Raw genomic sequence first — 19724 nt, 5'->3', positions numbered from 1 at the left:
GAAAGAGGAGATACGGGTGGCGGCGGCAGAATATGTTTTGGAAACCCTAACGGGTTTGGGCCCCCACAAGCACTCAATCTGGGCTTTTGTCTCAGGCTGGGCCATTTGATTTTACAGCCCATAAGCCAGTTTTTTATTTGTTTTTTTGCATTTGTATTTGTTAGTTTAGTTTAGTTTTTATTAATAAAAAAGAAATAGATTTGTCTCCCACTCCTCTTTTGGAGGAAGAATGTGGGTGTTAGTCCTACTCCTCCTTTGGAGGAAGGTAGGTGTTTGTACTCTTCCTCCTTGGGAGGAGAGAGTGTGGTAGTACTCCTCCTCCTTGGGAGGATGGAGCGTGAGTGTACCTCTCTTCTTTGAAAGAAAAGTCGTTTAACTCTGTTTTGACAGAGCGCTTTCTCTTTTGACTGTTGTCAGGAGAGAAGGTGTAGAAGTTTAGACAATGTCCGTCACAAAGAAATTTGTTGACGGGGAAGCTCCTGAGCAGTTGCGTTAGTTGACTTATAGTCTGGTTCTCCTGTATTGATAAGTCACAGTTGTAACTTCGTTTATGAATGAATGCAATGAAGCATATTCCCATCAAAAAAAAAAAAAAAAAACTTAACACTCACCTCATTCAGGCCAACATATAAAAAATTAATAATTTCTGAAGATATATTTTGAAGTTAATTCTAATAGATCTAGATATACCATATTAAGTGAGAATGTCGAATTAATAATTTAAAAAAATATGGATGTAATAAAATAATTCTTGTTAAAAATTCACTTAATACATCAAATTTAAAAAAAAAAAAAATTTGATAAGATTGACATTATTGAAAAAATAGGCCTTCTTGTCTAGCAAATCGCCCTTAAGATTCGCAGGCATCTATAGGTGTCAAATAAGCAATCTATAATTTAGTCTTGAGCTAAGCTCGAAAATCAAACTAAAAGATAAAGTCAAAAAGAGATAAGACGAGTTAACTCAGATTCTTAAAAAGAAAATGTTTTACAAGGTAAATTGGACTCAATTACTCCAAGAAAATAGACCTTCATATTAGGGGTGTAAAAAAAAAATCGATAAACCGTGTGACGCCCCCAACTCCCACGTACGGACACATGGAAATCGAGACATCGGAATGATGACAACATGGGTCACACATCCCATCGCCAAGTGCCAAGTGTGTGTACATGCAATACGTGTACAATAAAAATAACGCAGTGGATAATAAAAGTCTTACAACTAAATACCAGCATTTTGTTCAAATACAAATTTGCTTAAAACACAAGCGTACGAAAATATTACAAGTTTCAACATTGTTTCAAATCCAAATTACATAACATAAAAACAAGTAAAATAATTTCAGAAGTAACACAACTCCAATCAATAATTTCAGAAGTAAAAACTTTAATTAGGACTTTGAAGTACTGCCTATTTTGAATAGTGAGTTAAGATGAAATAAGATAAAAGTTAAAATAAAATATTATCATAATATTATTTTTTAATATTATTTTTGTGTTGAGTTTGAAATGGTTGAATTTTGTTTGAAAGTTTGATAAAATTGTAATAATTAGATGAGATGAAATGAATTGAAATGATTTTGAAAACAAATGAAGTAAACTGTACAGTATTGATCTTCTAGTTTTTGGAAACTGCCTTCGAGCTCTGTTAGGACGTAGTTCTTGTTATGCTGGAATTGGCATGGATGAATGAATGATCACAAGATAATAGTATTGGCAATTCTAGGCTATATATAATCATATTTTCATTCATATATACGAAGCTTAATTAAGTTAAAATGCCAAGTAAACTAACTACTTTACATCACTACGTAGTCTACGTCTAGCACGCAAAAGAAGTTTGATTTCCAAGGTTGAAGCAGGCTTCCTTTGTTGTGGGTACAAGTTAGGTTTAATGTTGTGGTCATCGTTGTCGTCGTCAAGATCAACACGACGCCTCCTAGAAAGTTGACTTCCATGATCCATTGGATTTGCTAAATTTCCAATATCTTCAATGGGTGCATCCAAATGGACATCAACATTTTCATGATCTTTTGCATTCTGTTCATCATGTTGTTTGTATAACAGATGAACTCCGCAATGTTTGAAGATCAAAGAATTATCTGGGATCCAGTTTTCAAATATAATCCTCAAATGATCATCTGCCTGATCTACACTCACATCTCGTAGGCGTGTAATATCTTCTGTAGTTAGGTACCTTAACCATACATGATCTGAATCAATTTCATCAAATGCTGCAAGTGTAATATCCCACCGAGTACCGACATAGGCATCTCCTCTCATAATGTTAACTTTAAATTCAATAGTTGCAACAGGTTCAATAATAGCACAAAAAGCAATTCCTATGATGTCATCCAAATTATACGGTGGGGCCATTTTAATATCAAATTCACACTGATGACTATTTGAAGTGAACTCCTTGCAATGGCTGAACCAATCTGGAATCTTATTTCCGGGAAATAACATGGCAGCCTGTTGGAAGAATACATCATAAAATATATTTCAACTATATTCATATATATAAACCAATTAGACACACAAAACGAGTAAAAAAGGAAAAGAGAAATATATATATATATATATATAGGGACTTACTCCATTCCATGCAAGATTTGATATCCAATTTCCCATATTCACTTTATAGCATCTGGCCAACTCCATATGATGTAGCCGTGGGAAATTGAATTCTTTTGATATTTCTGGTAAATTTTCCAGTGATATGCATCCTTCAGCCCTTACCAATATTAGATTCAGTGGAAACTCTTTAATTTCTTGAAGTTGCTTGCAATCATTCAATGTAAGACTCCCCAATCTAACAAATGTTTTGATGCTTGTAGGAATGCTTATGATATCACTTCCTGATAGATCTAAACTTTCCAAATCGGGAAATAAATGAAATGTCTCAAAGAAATTTGATTTTGATAGGCCAGAGTGTGCAAGACTCAAATGAAGACCAGGAGGTGCACCTAATGAAGCTTCATTATTTTCCCAGCTTGTAGACACTACATAGGGTGTGGGTTGTCCATTATGCACCTCCTCCTCCTCCATCCCAAAACTTATAATATTTGGACAATTGCTGAGATAAAAAGAGCCTAGAGATCTCAACTGATGAATGCTACTTGGTAGACGCTTAAGGTTTATGGAGTGATTTAGTATCAAAACTTCAAGCCCAGTGAGGTAGCCAATGGATGAAGGCAATTCTTCTATTGCGGTGCTCGATAAGGAGACTTCGCCTAAATGTTTCATCTCACATTCAATTTTAGGAAAGTTATGAAGACTTGAGCAATCACTAAGATCAAGGATTCCCAAATTTCTCAACTTCAATGCCCTTGGAAAGCACTTTAGGTTGTTACATCCATGAAGATACAATCTCTTAAGCTTATCAAGGAATCCAACAGAATCATGAACTTGAACCAGATTTCTACAATAATTAAGATCTATTTTCATCAAATTTGGACACCTTGAAATATCTGGGAGTTTCGTCATGAATTGACAAAACTGAAAATTCATAACCGTGAGATTCTGTTAAAAAGAAAAGAACATCAAACTAAGTTTAAAGAAAAACAATATTGAAAATAATAATAATTGTACCTTAAATTCCAACCGTATCTCCTGGATGCGACTACCAGGCATGTGTAGAATAGAGAGTTTGTCTCCACGAAATTTAGATGGCATAGATTCTAAAGGACAATTAGGCCAATCAAGCACTCTTATTGAATTAGGTAGACAATTAAGTTCTTCAGAAAAATGTGCATTGCGGCATCTAAATAATCTGAGTCTTTTCATATTCTCGAAGGCCTTGGGACTCAAGCGGATGATATCATCACCTTCAGGAAAATCTATAACAATTCCTTCAACATGATTATTTGTTCCCTATATAGGAAGACAATGCATGTTTAAGTGAGCCAACAAAATCAAAAAATAAATTATTCATTTATTCATATATTTATACATACGTATATGTCACATGTGCTAAAGAAACAATGTTTAATTGAAAGAGATTTTGATCTGACTTACTGTATCATCCTCCAGTACTTCACGAACATCTTCATGAAAAAATAATCTGCTACGTGCTCCTAGATTTTTGGGCGATTCTTGTCGAACAACTTCTCTACCCATATCTTGTAACAAGTTATGCATTTGCAATATTCCGTGAAATTCCGAAATAAGACACTTCTCCCGTAGTCTTGGGATCGAAAAGTTTGGGCAAAAACCAAAACTATCTAGCATCTCAATGACATTATAAAGGCATTGTCCATTGAAAAAACATGCAATGTCAAGAAAAACATTCTCACTACAAGAAATTTAATTTTTAGAGACGAAATTTATTAGGGACGAAATAAATTTCGTCCCTAAAAATACTTTTCAGAGACGAAATTTAAATTTCGTCTCAAAATATGGAGTACCTTATAAATCCGTTCGAACTAATACATATTAGTTCGAACCGAAGATTCTGGGACGAATTAGATCGTCTCCAAAAATCTTAACCGTTCGAACTAATAAAATTTTATTCGAACAGATAATTAATCTATTCGAATGAAAAATAATTGGTTCGAATGAGTATTACCTTGTTCGAACGATATTATTTAATTGAAAAGATATATTGTTAAAATTGTAATAATACATATTTTTTATATTAAAAAATATAAAAAATATGTAATAATTAATTTAAAAACATTTTAGTTAAATAAATATTATTTTAAAGATATTGTCCTCTTTTTAATTATCGTGAACATTAAGTGTAATGAGAAGAAAATATAATTAATAATAAAGAGGCTAGCAAACACTAAAAATAAAAACCATACATTAATTACATCCCAAAAAGAGTTAGACGTTCTATACAACATAAAAATAGTAAAATAATAACTAACAATATCTATTTATTAAGTAAATCAAAATCCTCATGTAGGTATGTAAGCATCCTTCCAGGTCCTTTAACTTTTTCATAATGTGCTGAATGAATTCCCTCAATATAAATAACAATAAGGGCTGCCAAATATTATCTTTAACTCGAATGATTAAAATTCAATTCGATTGGCCGAAAATTTCATTCGAATGACGTTAAAGTCCATTCGAATGAACTTATATTCCATTCGAATGACAATAAATTCCATTCGAATGGTCTTTAATTTCATTCGAATGGAATTTAGGCTCATTCGAACGGAACTAAGCCAAACAGACATGGTTGAGTCGACTCAGTCCCGAATCTACAAACTAGTTTTTCACCATAATCCAAGATTTTAATTGGTAGAAATGATTTAGGAGTAAAGCCCCATCATTTCTACCGATTACTTTTGTGTCATTTAGCCCCAAAACAACAAAATGGGGTCAGAGAAGAAACTATATCGCGGCATATATAACATAATTTCGTTCGAACGAAAAGGGTATAAGTTCGAACGAAAAGGGTATAAGTTCGAATAAATTATATAATAATTCATAAAAAAATATATATAAGTACAAGAGGTAAAACAATACGTTTTATATTACTAATACTAGTATATAATACTAATATTAGTACTAATAAAAAATTTCTGGACTAGTATATATAATATAGTATATATATAATATATATTAGATATCTATATTATATAGTATAGAGTATTTAATTAGTTACTTATATATATTGTAAGTAACTAGTATATATATAATAGTATATATATTATGCATTAGATGAGTATAAAATAATATTGTGTAAAGCATTGCATTATAAAGTAATATACTAAGTATATAGTAAAACATTGCATTAAATATAAGTACAAAATACATATATCTAATATATTTAGTTTGTATATTAGTAATAAACCAAGTACTTAGAATATATTATAAAATATTATAGTACTATTAGTTTTCATATATTTATGCTATCTATACCATAATATCACTTAGTATTATACTATTAGTGATACTTAGTATTATACTTATAGTGATACTAATTATAAGTATAACACTATAAGTGATACTAAATAAAATATTATACTATTAGTAATACTTAATATTATAGATTGGTAAGAAACTTAGTATTATGCTATTAGTGACACTTAGTATTATATAGTGTATATATTTTTTACAAATACTAATAATAATATTGAAAATATTATGTGTATATTTATATATTTCTAGAATTATATATTCGAACGAATATAAAATAGTTCGAATAGAGATAAAGTATGTTCGAACGAATTTTTTTTGTTTGGAGGGAAAATTCACGCCAAATTATCGGTATATGCTGGAGAATATTCCATTTTTTTGTTCGAACGCTTATATTATTAGTTCGAACGAGAAAATATTGTGGGAAAAATTAGCGGTCTTTTTGAATTTTCGCGTTCGAACTGCTAAAAAATCCGTTCGAACGTAAATTCACATATTATTAAACCGATCATTTCACTTCATTTTCACTCGGATTGAAGTTTGAGAGAAGGAGAGAGAGCGACAGAGGCTTTGAGAGAGTGTTGTATAGAGAGAGAGCTTAAAGAAGTGAGAGAAAAGAGATTCTTGAGGGAGAAAAGACAAGGACAAGAGGTAATATGTATTTTTTTTGTTATTTTTCATTCCGATTTTCTTTTACAAGTATCTTGATATTTGCTGCATTTATTTGTTGGGATAGAACAATGGTTTAATGTGTTTTATACATATAGGTATTGTGGATTAATATTTTTATTAGATTGCAAAAATTAGAGGTAAGTTTTTATAGTTTTTTAAGTTATTTAATAATCATATTTAGGGATAATAATTTAGTTTTCAATATATTATATTGAAATATGCTGTAGTGTATGGGAAAATTGTGTTTTGTGGTTCAGGTTTTTGCTATATTTCGTGAATGGTTTCTAGCTTGGTCCCATTCGAACACTCTGAATACCGTTCGAATTGAATTTTCTCCGTTCGAATGGAATCTAACTTGACCAGAATTTCGTTCGAACAGTTTGAGTGTTTGTTCGAACAGTACCAATTACGTAGATATTTATAATGTAATTATAAAATGTAATTATAATGTATAATTGTAAATATTTAAGTACTATAATTAAATAGATTAATATGTTAATTAGTTAAAATATAATTATAAAATAATTAATTAAAAATTATAATTAAATATTTGAAAATATTTAAATGCTCTAATTAAATAGATTAATACTCTAAATACTCTTATAAAATATTTAATTAAATAATTATAATGAATTATTGAAAATATTTATGTACTCTAATAAAATATAATTAAAATATATGATTCTGAGACGAAATTTTAAAATATTAATTAGTTAAAATATAATTATAAAATAATTAATTAAAAAATTATAACTAAATATTTAAAAATATTTAAGTACTCTAATTAAGATGATTAACATGATGGAATATACTTATATAATATTTAATTAAAGAATTATAATGTATAATTAAAAATATTTAAGTAGTCTAATTAAATAGATTAAGACTTCATTTTATACATTTATTATAATTTCAAACAGAAATGCCTCCTAAACGCAAAAGAACACGTGAGCCATCCCCACCACTTACTAACTCCCGTGTGATTCACCTGTCAACAATGGTGGGCCAACATCACCAGCGCCAGAACAAGGTATTTTATCACTGCATATCTTTTAAATAAAATATGATATTATTTTTTCGTATTGTCTCCATTAAATCTTAATATATACACTTTTTCATATAAATTATGATATTAATTTTCATTTTGCAGCAAGAAGAAACTCCTACTGATTATGATCTGACTCAATTGTATGCTAAAGCACATAAAAATCGTGATGGTGTTTGGAGCAATCCTGAGGCAGAGGCAAATTATGTAAGTTTAAGTTTATTTAATTTCATTGTCTAAATATATTTTTGTTACATATACTAATTTTAATGTTTTTCTTTTTCCAGGACAAGATGATATCTCTTAAAGACACTGTTGCGGATCCATCTGATGAATCATCTGTCAACGATGCTCAAATCTTTTCTCAAGTTCTTGGATCACGTTCTGGATATTTGAGGGGCTTAGGACGTTGCGTGAAGCCATCCTCAACATCTTCTAAAACCAGATCGAATGACGACAAGACTAAAAGATTAGAGGAAGCTGCACTTGAGATAGAACGATTGAGATCGAAGGAAAAAGAGTTGCTGACCCGATTAGATCAAGCAGCAAATTTAGAAGCAAGATTAGAAGAAAGGCTACAATTAAATAACCAAAAAATGTTTGAACAATTTCAATTAATGATGTCCCAAAACCCTATACCACCACTACCACCATAATCATAATTCATTTGGTTTTTTTTAATTGCCTTTAATATTTATGATGTTTGTAAACATTTGAACAATTGATGTATATAGATTACAATTTGATGTATATAGATTACAATTTGTATTATCAATTTCATTTTGTTTGATCAATGCCGTTCGAATGGTAAATTACCATTTATGCATACATTCGAACAAAAACATATCCATTCGAACAAAAAAATTTCCATTCGAACAAAACAATATCCATTCGAACCAAAAAATTTCCATTCGAACAAAAATATACCCATTCGAACTTACCGGGAAATACAATCCATGCGTTCGTTCGAACAAAAATATTTTCGTTCGAACTTGATTCTGAGACGACATTTTTTTGTCTCAGAAAAAATTTTGCGTTCGAACGGTTTCGACCGGTTTCGCCCAATTTCGTCCCTAAAAATACTTTTCAGAGACGAAAATTGATTTTCGTCTCCGAAAACTTTCTGAGACAGCCTTTTTGAGACAAAATAGAGACAAAATTTTTTTGTCTCCCAAAACTTTTAGGGACGAAATTTCCATTTTTTGAGACAAAATTTTTTGTCTCAAAAAATCATGTATCTTGTAGTGTCTTTTCATTTTCGCTTAATCTATCATAACTCGTTTGAAGTATTTTTTGAATATCTTGGTGAGGGATTTTCGTGTACTGATCCAATGCACTTTCCCACTCTTTTTTAGTTCTGCCATGTAAATCCGAACCAAGCACTGTTAAAACTAGTGGAAGGCTCCCAGCATAATTTATAATCTGTTCTACAAACTCTCCATAACCGTCAACCGGTTTCTCACTTCTGAAAGCATGCCAACAAAATAGTTGAAAAGCATCCTCTTTATTCAATCCCGTCATCTCATATGTTGAATCAACTCCATGAGCAGTCAACAAGTGTTGATCTCTTGTTGTGATGATGATTCTACTTCCTTCACCAAACCAATCACAAGCTCCTACTAATGTTTTTAATTGATCCAAGTGGTCTACACCATCAAGAATTAGAAGAACTCTCTTAGAGTGAAGCCTACGTTCTATCATATATTTTCCCGTATCAATATTGTCAACCTTCAAACTTCTACCGTCTCCTAAAATCTTAAAAAGAAGTGTATTTTGTAGTTGCACCAAACGATTCACTAGATTCCCAATGTCGCTATTAATTGGAAGAAAACAACTAGCTTCAAATTCAAAAGCAATCAAGTTATAAATTGCTTTGGCTAGAGTTGTCTTACCAATTCCCCCAACTCCAAAAATTCCTATCATTCGTATGTCTTTCGTTCCAACGCTTAAATGCAATTTGACATCTTCTACATGAGGTTTTAATCCAACGGGATGCTCGGCAACATGTAAATATAAATGATCATTTGCCATTCTTGAGACATCTTGAATGATTTTTTCAATGAATTTTGATTCATTCCTGAGTTTGTGTGGACACATATATAAAAAGAAAAAAAAAACAATTAATGACTTGTACTCCTCACATGCAATATAAGCAACATAATATAAAGAAAAAGGATTAATTAATGAATACAGCTCTTCGCATAAAAAACAATTAGGAAAATAATCTAAATAAATTTTTTCCCACAACCTGAAAATAAACTAAAATAAGAAAGACAAGGAACATAAGCAGTGCGTACGAGTTGATCGATCTCTGCATGTACTTTAGTTGGCGATCATTAAAAGGCCAAACAAAAACTTAGATTTTTATATAGTTTCATTCAGGTTGTGATTAGTTCAATTTATTCAGCTTTAATTTCCAATAAACTTATAAAGAAATTAACGTTTTAGTTCCATATTAAAACCCATATATATACAAGATGCGGACTAGCTAGTGATTTATACATATGATAGAATGGGGGGAAATCATGAATTAATGAACAGCACAAATTAATTAAGCAGTTAGAAATACCCATTTCTGATCAGATGGTATCCGGACAAATTGGCAACTTCTTGAAGGGCTTCCTTCCACAGCTGCAACTTCTTCATGTCTACATTCAATTTCTCAGCATATTTAGCCAATGCTTCCCCAAAACTTCCTTCTTGCTTTCGAACATATGATGGATCTACATGGTAAAACACAGGTTGAACTATTTGTTGTTTTGATTTTTTACACTCAAGAATCTTCAATAGCTCGTCCAAACACCATGGTGATGATGCATAATTTTTTGAGAGTATAATGATGGAAATTCTTGAACTTTCTATAGCTTGGAGAAGTGCAGGTGAAATCTCATCACCTCTTCTAAGCTCATCCTCATCTAAGTAGGTGCAGATTCCCTTTTGAATCAAAGCATGGTATAGATGGGTAGTAAAAGTTTCACGGGTATCTTCTCCTCTAAAACTCAAGAACACATCGTAGGACCATGAAGAGGTGACTGAAGAAGAGGATGAAGAAGAGCTTGTAGATAAGGCCATGGAAGAAATTTGTCAGTGTACGTGTGTATGTAATATGCGCCTGATGATCAAACTACTTACTGGATGTAGAGAGTTGGACATCATCGACTCTCCTTAAAAGACAAGTCTATACTTCATTCTACACCATACGTGTTTCACTTAATGATGTCTTCTGGCAACTTCCTTGTGAAGTCTTGAGTCAATGCCGCGTTAAATTATTAAAAGAAAGATGTTCAGTAACTACTTGGCAATTTCCTGGCAACTTCTTAAAACAAGAGAAGTCATGTTTCACACATTAATGCTCTCATTAGTACTTCTGGAGCAAAACAAAACAAAATAAAACAGTGAGTTACAATGACGACTGCATTAATACTCGTACATAGTAAAATAATATTATTTTTTAAAAATTCAGAAACTTTAAAATTAAAGAAAAATTTCTGAAAATTTTTAAAATCATTAATAATATTTATGAATAAATTGTGTAAAACTTATTAATTAAGAGGTTGTCATTTTATCATTTCTTAAAAAAGAAAAATTGCAATCCAACTTTGTAATTGTTTCTTTTTTAATTTCAGCAAACCTTCCAAGCTGTACGATCATGATTGGGTCAAGATTGTAGATTGTATTGGTCAAGAGTATCATAATGATTGCATCCATTGATGTCCCACACTATCACATGCTATGCTTTTTTAAAAGTCGTGCTGCATCCATCGTAGTCATGTAGTTCAACAAATCATCTTGATTTTTCATATATTTTTTTATATTTTTAAATATTTTTTTAAATAAAAATTTTATAATATCAATAAAAATGACTTTTTTAATCATCAAATAAAAAAATTTATAGTGAAACAATATCGAGATCGATCATCGAAAGAACTAAGAAGTAGTATTATAATTCTTTTTTAAACCATAAGGAAAAGTTAACCACCTTTAATCTCAGTTGGGTAGGTCATACTTTGGCATTTCTTGTCCTAATGTTATGAGTCTATTACAGCAAAAGATTACCTTCCGTGGCATTTTTTCAGTTAGTAAAATAATTTAATTTTAAGAGCTTTACTATTCATTATCCACACTCACTACACACTATATATTTTTTTTAATTGAATTTTTCTACTCATCATTTATATACCACACATTTAATAAGAGAAAAAAATTTAAAAAAAAAAATGTGTGGGGATGATGAATAAGATTTTTCTAATTTTAAACATTAATAATTCTTTCATATCTATGGTTTTGCTAAGTGTGGTAATAAATAATTATCAACTTGCAAATAGATTTGTTTCTTCAAAGCTTGCCCCTAATGAAAAATGATGAATTTAATGGTTTAGTAGTTAGTACTTAATTTAACACTACTCACCTCATTTAGGCCAACATATAAAATATTTATAATTTCTGAAGATATATTTTGAAGTTAATTCAAATAGATCTAGATATACCATATTAAGTTAGAATGTCGAATTAATGATTAAAAAAAATATGGATGTAATAAAACAATTCTTGTTAAAAATTCACTTACTACATCATATTTAAAAAATAAAAAAAATTGATAAGATTGACATTATTGAAAAAATAGGCCTTCTTGTCTAGCAAATCGCCCCTAAGATTCGCAGGCATCTATAAGTGTCAAATAAGCAACTTATAATTTAGTCTCGAGCTAAACCCGAAAATCAAACTAAGAGATAAAATCAAAAAGAGATAAGATAAGTTAACTCAGACTCTTAAAAGGAAAAAGTTTCACAAAGCAAATTGAACTCAATTACTCCAAGAAAATAGACCTCCATATTAGGGGTGTAAAAAAAAAAAAAAACAGATAAACCGGACCGAACCAGTGGGATCGGTTCTGTCACGAGTTTGGTTCGGTTCGGTACCGATTTTTTTTTTAAAAAACTGGTCAAAATCGGTCCGGTTCTAATTTTTCTTTTTCTAAAACCGGACTAGACCAGACTGGTTCATATATATATAATTTTTAATTTTTTCTATTTAATAAAATTTTTATATATAAAATAATTTGTATTATATGATAAATTACTAATTAATATAATATTAAATTTTAAAATCTTATATCATTTTGTTTATTGTATTAATAGTTTTACTAATATTATATATTGCATATTAATAGTTATACTAATACTATATCATTATATATTATAATATACTACAATATATTATCACTATAGTAATATATATATTATATAATATATAATATAGTATATTAAAATCAAAAAATCGGATCGAACCAGACTGGAAACTGGTAAAATCGGAGTACCGGTTTAGGAGGGTAACCGGTGCGTAATCAGTTTTGAAAAATATAAAACCGGTGCATACCAGTTCGATTCTAAATTTTGTCCAAAACCGGACCCGTTACACCCCTACTCCATATAATAAGACAGAGATCCACACAAATCTCAGACTTGTCCACAGACTCTCCACAAAAGCTCCCTACACCAAACTCCACTATAACTTCTCTACACTTTGACTAAAATCCTGCATTATATTGTGGGATGTTTGAGGCCATGAGAGATTATAAAATCATCTATCATAATAAATTTCGCCCCTAAACAATCCGTGGACGTAGGCATTATGCCAAACCATATAAATCTTTGTGTCTTTCTTTATTTATTTTTATTTGCTTATTTGTTATTATTTCATGGATAAACAGGAAGAATACTATATCAACGCCCGAATTATTATCGTGAGCTGGGAATCCTTCTTTTCTCCCTTTCAGTTTGTTGTGCAAATTAACGCATCAACAAACATGATGCTGTAAAAACTTTTGCTGAAATGATTAGCACAAACCCTGACCCTTCAATTAGTTTTTGTAAGTATTGAAGATTTTAATGCTAGATGCTTACTAAAACTGACAAATTGTGGTTAATGTTGAAATCCATCGACTTAAAATGGCACTCATAAACCGTTATGTATAGAGTGCAATAACCATTATATATCCCCTCCTAGGTACAACTTTATATATATATATATATATATATATATATATATATATATCCAGGATCTACTTGAGAAATCAACTGGACTGGATGATAAATGATAGAGGGCTCATAAAGTAGTACCTTAGGCTTTGTGTTTAGTGGAGCATTGGCATTGTACGGAGAGCCTGACTTCCTTTGAATGTGAAGAACCTTGCTGTCCGAAATTGGCTAGGTTGCATTTGGGCTTTGGACACCCTTAATCTTCATTTTTGGGCCTGGTATAAGCTGCTCCACCGCTTGGCTTTGAAAGCCTTTTAGAGTCTCATTTTCTTGCTGACCCAACCGAATATGTCCAGCTGTCTCGTAGTTTCATTTTCTTCAACTAGCTTGATAGCCCTCAGTTTGGTTTGAATAAGTGTGTCAGAAATTTGTTTCCATCACTGAGAGACCCACTCTTCAATCGCTATAGGTTCCGCCACTTTTAAGTTACTTTGACTGGTCTGCTGTACTACAAGCTGCTCTGGAGAAAAGGCTTGAGTGACTAATGGACATTCGGTAGGTGGAGATGTATTTACTTCCAAATTTGATGAGGGGCTTTCGGTTGGTGAGAAGGAAATAACTCTAGCATTCATGTGACTACTGTAGCCTATAGTAGATGGTACAATCTTCTCCAATGGATCCAAAAAAGAGAGGTTGCCTTGAGCTCCACTGCCTGGAAGGTGGGAATCATGCCGGAAACCTGTAAATGGGATAGAGAAATTCGGTTTATCCGATTGCCAGTAAGTGAGTTGCGTATTTTCAGTAATGCCGATTGCTCTTTTCTGGGTACTGTAGTGAAAATCCGTTTGGATTGGACTTGAAAGTAACTCATTTAGATTTTTAACCTTGATCGGTTGCATGAATTTATTTTTTTCTTGATAAAGATCCTTGCTATTTTCACATGCTCCTCTCACAAATGAGTTTCCTCTAATCGAAAAAGTGTTATCTTCAGCCACTTCTTTGCCTTTTCCAATCGGGGCCTTTTGCAAGTGGGTCTTTACGTACGCCCATGAGAGGAGGCAAATGCAAAGTTGGTGCCGAAAAACCACTTAACCTATTTTCCATTAACTCATCACAAAAAAGTGGAGATTCTTGACCCATGTCTTCTTCTACCCATTGAGTGAACGGGAGTCTAGGGACCTTTTCTTGACTACAGTACATCAGATTTACTGTCATGAAAATAGGAGATTCCGCACGTAGCCATGGTCCAAATGGCATTTGTTCTGGAGTAGAGTTGAGGTAATTGCAAAAAATTTGTGAATGACCAATCCTACCGCATGCATAGCAAAAGTCTGATAATCGTTCATATTTGAATGGAACTCAGGTGTTAAGATTGAAATCTCTTGGCTCCCAGAGGCCTTGTTTCAAGGGCTTTGTAATATCGATCTCCACTTTAATCCTAATAAATTTCTTGCAAGACAAACCAAATAAAGGGTCCACATCCACTCCAAGGAATGTACCAACAGCACTCCCTATCTTGGAAGCGATTTTTTCTGTCATGTGGTTTCTGGTTAGGCCATGTATTTGAACATGAAATGGTGATGTAGTTAGACTAATCTCTTTCCATGTAGATTTTGCAGGACAGATTTTAAGGATGAGCATATGTCCTTTGAAATTCCAAGGAGTTTGATTCAAGATTCTTCTTTTGTCACCATCATTTTGAAAAGTAAAGAAAACAGGTTGACATCAAGATCTTCAATGTGGAACTTACTAAGGAAACTCCAAGGAGCTCTGAAAGAGGCGTGTAGAGAAATTTTTTTTAGGGGTCGAGAAGCCACTATTCTTCCGATGAGGGCTAGCTCAGGATCTCCAACAGTTGCATCATTTTCAGGGAATAAGTTTAAACCTTCCCAATAAAGAGCTTCTATATGGTGGATTAAATCTACCATTTACATGGTGGAAAGAGGAATTAGAGAGGGTGAGTTCAGAGTTTCACTACTAAGAGTTGCAGAGAGAACTCTATTATGGAGAGAGAGAGCGAGAACCGAACCTTGCATTTATGAGTTAGTTGATATGTTCTCTTTATTTATTTTTTTTTTTTTATACAAATAGAGGGGAGGTTTTGAAACCAGATTTTGGAGAATCAAATTATGTGTCATTAGGCTATTAAGCTCTTGGCCATATCCTTTAGGTATGTTTTCTTTATTATGTATCATTATGCAGATTTTCTTTAGGTAAAGCAATTTTTTTCTTGTTTTTTTTTTTTTGGTTATTTACTTTTAACAATTGGGGTTTGGGGAGACACGATTCCATTCATGTCCAATGCTATCCTATATGATTTTTAAACTGGGGCTATCTTTAAAAAAAAAAAAAATGCTTGATTTATATATAAAATTATTTACATTAAATTTTAAAATTATTTTTATTATAAAATAAATGTAGCATCTTACTTCCATTTACCTCAATTATAATTTTCGTCTAATTGGTTGTGATACATGATAATGACTATAATAATGATAATGATAATATAAATGTATTTCTAATTTTAAAAAGATTTTTAATAGGAAAAAATATAAATACAACTTTAAGATATTTACAAATTTTAAACTTTTAAGAATATAGTTATAATTTTTAAAAAATTAAATTATATTTATGTCATTTATACCTCATAAAATATTTTTTTAATTTGTTTTTAAATAAATTTAATATATTTGAAAATGTTCTAAATATATGTTGCCAAATGGTAAATAGATTTTTAACCGTTAAACTTAATATTTAAGTTATAAATTATAAGTTTTAAAAATATAACAAAAAGAAAAAGAAAAAGTGAAGCAATACTTTTCACATAATTTCAAAATAAGAAATAATATTTATAGTTATGAAATGTGTAAGTGATATACAATCACTTATAAAAATGACTAAATATAAAATTCAGATAAAAAAATTAATTTATTAATAATAAATTATACTATTTTTCAAGAATATTACAGAACGCTTGCACACTCTAGTGACTCCAAATTTTTATTTAGCATTACTCTTCCAAAATATGCCCTACTACCGGTATAGTATTGAGTTTGATTTGAAGATTACATTGAACGCAGGTGCTCTCACACGTGACCAAAGCCAAGTCATCCAACCTTTCCCACCAAGTCTTCCCACCAAAAAAGTGGAAAAACCCACTTATGCCCTCCTCCTCCTCCTCCTCCTCCTCCCCTAGCAAGACATCACTCGTCAGTCGACAGTCCCCATTTCTTCATTTGCAGAAACGCAGAGAGAGAGAGAGTGAGAGATGTCAGGGTGGGACGAGGGGGCAGTGTACTACAGTGACTAGGCTCACTCGTGGTGCGGCGGCAGTGAAGACCACGATCCGGAGGCAGCAAGCCAACACTCCGTCCTCCAGAAGTTCAAGGAGTTCATCCGTAGCTTCGAGACCGTCAAGAATGTTTTCCCCTACAGAGAAAGCCTCGTCCACAATCCCAACAAGTCCCTTCTTGTCGACTTGGAAGACCTCGATGCCTTCGACCCTGACCTCTCGGCCTTGCTCCGCTCCTCCCCCGCCGACTAGTTGCCTCTTGTATGCTCTCAAATAGTTTCTCTGTTACCAAAACTGTTGACATTTTTGCTATTCATGATGATGAAATGGTTGATATCGTATGCGTGTGTTTTTCATAGTTTGAGAAGGCGGCAGCAGAGGTTTTGGCGAGCTTGAGGTCGAAAGTGGCTGGAGAGACGGGAGAAATGGAAGATCCGGTGACCGGGGACGTTCAGGTCTTGCTAACGTCGAGGGAGGATCCAGTCTCGATGAGGTTTCTGGGGGTGTGTGTGGGTTTTTGTATTCTAATTTTTGTTTGGTTGATTCCTAAATTGAGGGATTCAATTGAAACAGAATAAATAAACGGACCTAATGGCCTTTGATTGGAGGATTTCTTTCCTGAATGAGATGTGGAAGTTAAAGTTCTTGTTTTTTATATCTTCTTTTATATATCGTACCCAATTGGGCTTTAGGGTTTGTTTTGGTTTTTCTTATTATACGGTTTCCTTAATTTTTATTAGAAGTGTAAAGTTCTATTTTTTGGTTAATTTGAGGTTTTTGTTGCAGGTGGCAGGCTCAATATATTTTGAAACTTGTTAAAATAGCTGGGATCACTCTAGCTGCATCTAGGACTAAGGCAAAGGCGACATATGTGACTCTTATCTGCAAGAACTGTAGAAATTCAAAGCAAGTTCCTTGTCGGCCAGGCCTTGGTGGTGCAATTGTCCCTCGCTCTTGTCATCATATCCCTCAGGTTTATTTCACACCACTTTTTACAATTTGTCACATTTGTGTGGTTTTGAGCTTATTTGATGCTAGTTATAGGGGATATTTGTAGCCGGGAGAAGAGCCATGCCCATTTGATCCATGGCTTGTGGTTCCAGATAAGAGCAAGTATATATGTCGATCAACAAACCTTGAAACTGCAGGAGAATCCAGAGGTAAGGTTCTTAATCTTTATAAATAAAAGTTCATGTTTTAATTGCATTTTTAACAAAACTGATTGGTATTTACTTCGTGTTTGTAGGATGTTCCGACTGGGGAGCTTCTCACTAATCAGTAAGAAAAGATTTCTAATTTAAGTATGGTGTGCATAAAAGTCAATGCTGAAAAAGCTGATAAAATATCAAATAGTTTTGCATGGCACCATATGATCCTCATCAATTTGCAAACTCTCATATCCGGGATTTGTCTAAATTAACTTTCCCCATAAACTTCTCTTTAACATCATATATAAATGACATATATATAAGCATAGCTCATTAGAATTACCTGTCCCCTAATTCCAATCCGGACAAATTGGCTACTTTTTCCAAAGCTACCCCCCACTTTGTAAGCTTTACTTCATCCTTGAACTTATATCTAAGTTTGGCAAATGCTTCTCCGAAACTCCCTTTTTGATGTCGTACATCTGATGGATCTACATCGTAAAATATGGGTAGAACAATTTGTTTCACCGCTTCCTCACACTCAAGGATCTTCAACAGCTCATCTAAACACTATCTAGAATCTGAATAGTTCTTGGAGAGTACAACGATAGAAATCATTGATCCATCAATTGCTTTGAGAAGTTCTGACGAAATTTCCTCTCCTCTTTTGAGATTGTTGTCTATGTAAGTGTTGATTCCTCTTTGATGCAAAGCATGGTATAGATGAGAAACAAAGTTTTGACGAACATCCTCACCTCTAAAACTCAAGAATACATCGTGAGTCCACCTATGAATGGAAGAAGAAGAGAATGAGAGAGAGGAAGAAGCTCCTAATTGAAAGGCCATGGAAGAAGAAGTGCTCATCCTGATCTGATGTGTATGCGAGATTAGTATTCACCAAGAGGTCCAATTATAGATGTAGTACTTATTGCAAATAAATAATAATAGAGAAGTGGGTCATACTTCTCGGCAACTACTTGGCAACAACCTGCATGCAGCTAGTCAGCAGGCCGTCAATCATACCACTGCATGCATTCAATTGACCGGTTGTTGGAATGCAATTGTTGCCTACCTAAAGGCTAGGCCGGATTTCTTTAATTTCCTAAATCGTTGATTAATTTCCTAAAGTATACTCATGGTGAACTTGACCGTTGCTGAAAAAACAAAAAAACGAAAACAAAGAAAATATGCCCATATGATCTTCATCAAAATTTAATGTGATAAATTTTCAATGCTAGCATCTTAGGAAATCGATCCCAAAAGTCTAAAGTTTATATAAAAAAAATTAATTAGAATAATTGATCTAATGGATGTTAGATCTAGAAGTTTGTTTTTAAAAAAAATAATTAAATTTGTAATTAAATGGTATAAACAAGTGTAGTTTAGGGTAAGTTTTGCAGCCATGCCAGCGTCCAATAGACATATAAAAAACGATATAAACGCAAAAAACAGCACAAAATGGAGAGAAATTACGATTAATATGCAATATTGATATCAATCCAGTTCTTGGCCGGTAAGCCAACTTGCACTGCCCATGCATTTAACGGCTTTGAACTAAAGTCGCTTCGCTTAAAACAAACGTCCATATCTAATATCCATTAGGAACGTTCTAAATTAATTTCCTGACATGTGAGGACTAAAGATTTATCACGTCATGTACCCACTCCAACACTTTTCAATCTCTCCACACTAATAATATCAATTGATGCACAAACATTTAG

The 19724-nt window shown here is 32.4% G+C and overlaps 1 protein-coding gene and 1 pseudogene across 1 annotated transcript; one reads left to right on the top strand and one right to left on the bottom strand.

Moving 5' to 3' along the window:
• Positions 1-1710: 1710 nt before the first annotated feature.
• LOC122297031 lies at positions 1711-19108 on the bottom strand (annotated as a pseudogene).
• On the top strand, positions 16586-18976 carry LOC122297504 (DNA replication licensing factor MCM5-like). The gene is made up of 5 exons (XM_043107581.1): positions 16586-17116; positions 17215-17348; positions 17642-17828; positions 17913-18015; positions 18102-18976. Exons 2-5 carry the CDS (start codon positions 17281-17283, stop codon positions 18128-18130), a joined length of 387 nt encoding a protein of 128 aa, XP_042963515.1. The 5' UTR covers positions 16586-17116; positions 17215-17280; the 3' UTR covers positions 18131-18976.
• Positions 19109-19724: the final 616 nt, after the last annotated feature.

Source organism: Carya illinoinensis, chromosome 15 (genome assembly GCF_018687715.1).
Source record: "Carya illinoinensis cultivar Pawnee chromosome 15, C.illinoinensisPawnee_v1, whole genome shotgun sequence".
In the NCBI taxonomy this organism is placed as follows: Eukaryota; Viridiplantae; Streptophyta; class Magnoliopsida; order Fagales; family Juglandaceae; genus Carya; species Carya illinoinensis.
This window is presented reverse-complemented; position numbering and strand designations above follow the sequence as displayed.

Coding starts and splice junctions, on each gene's coding strand:
- LOC122297504 (XM_043107581.1), top strand. CDS start 17,281: ATGGAAGATCCGGTGACCGGGGACGTTCAGGTCTTGCTAACGTCGAGG. Junction 17,829..17,912: donor CTTGTCATCATATCCCTCAG/GTTTATTTCACA, acceptor GGATATTTGTAG/CCGGGAGAAGAGCCATGCCC. Junction 18,016..18,101: donor AACTGCAGGAGAATCCAGAG/GTAAGGTTCTTA, acceptor TCGTGTTTGTAG/GATGTTCCGACTGGGGAGCT.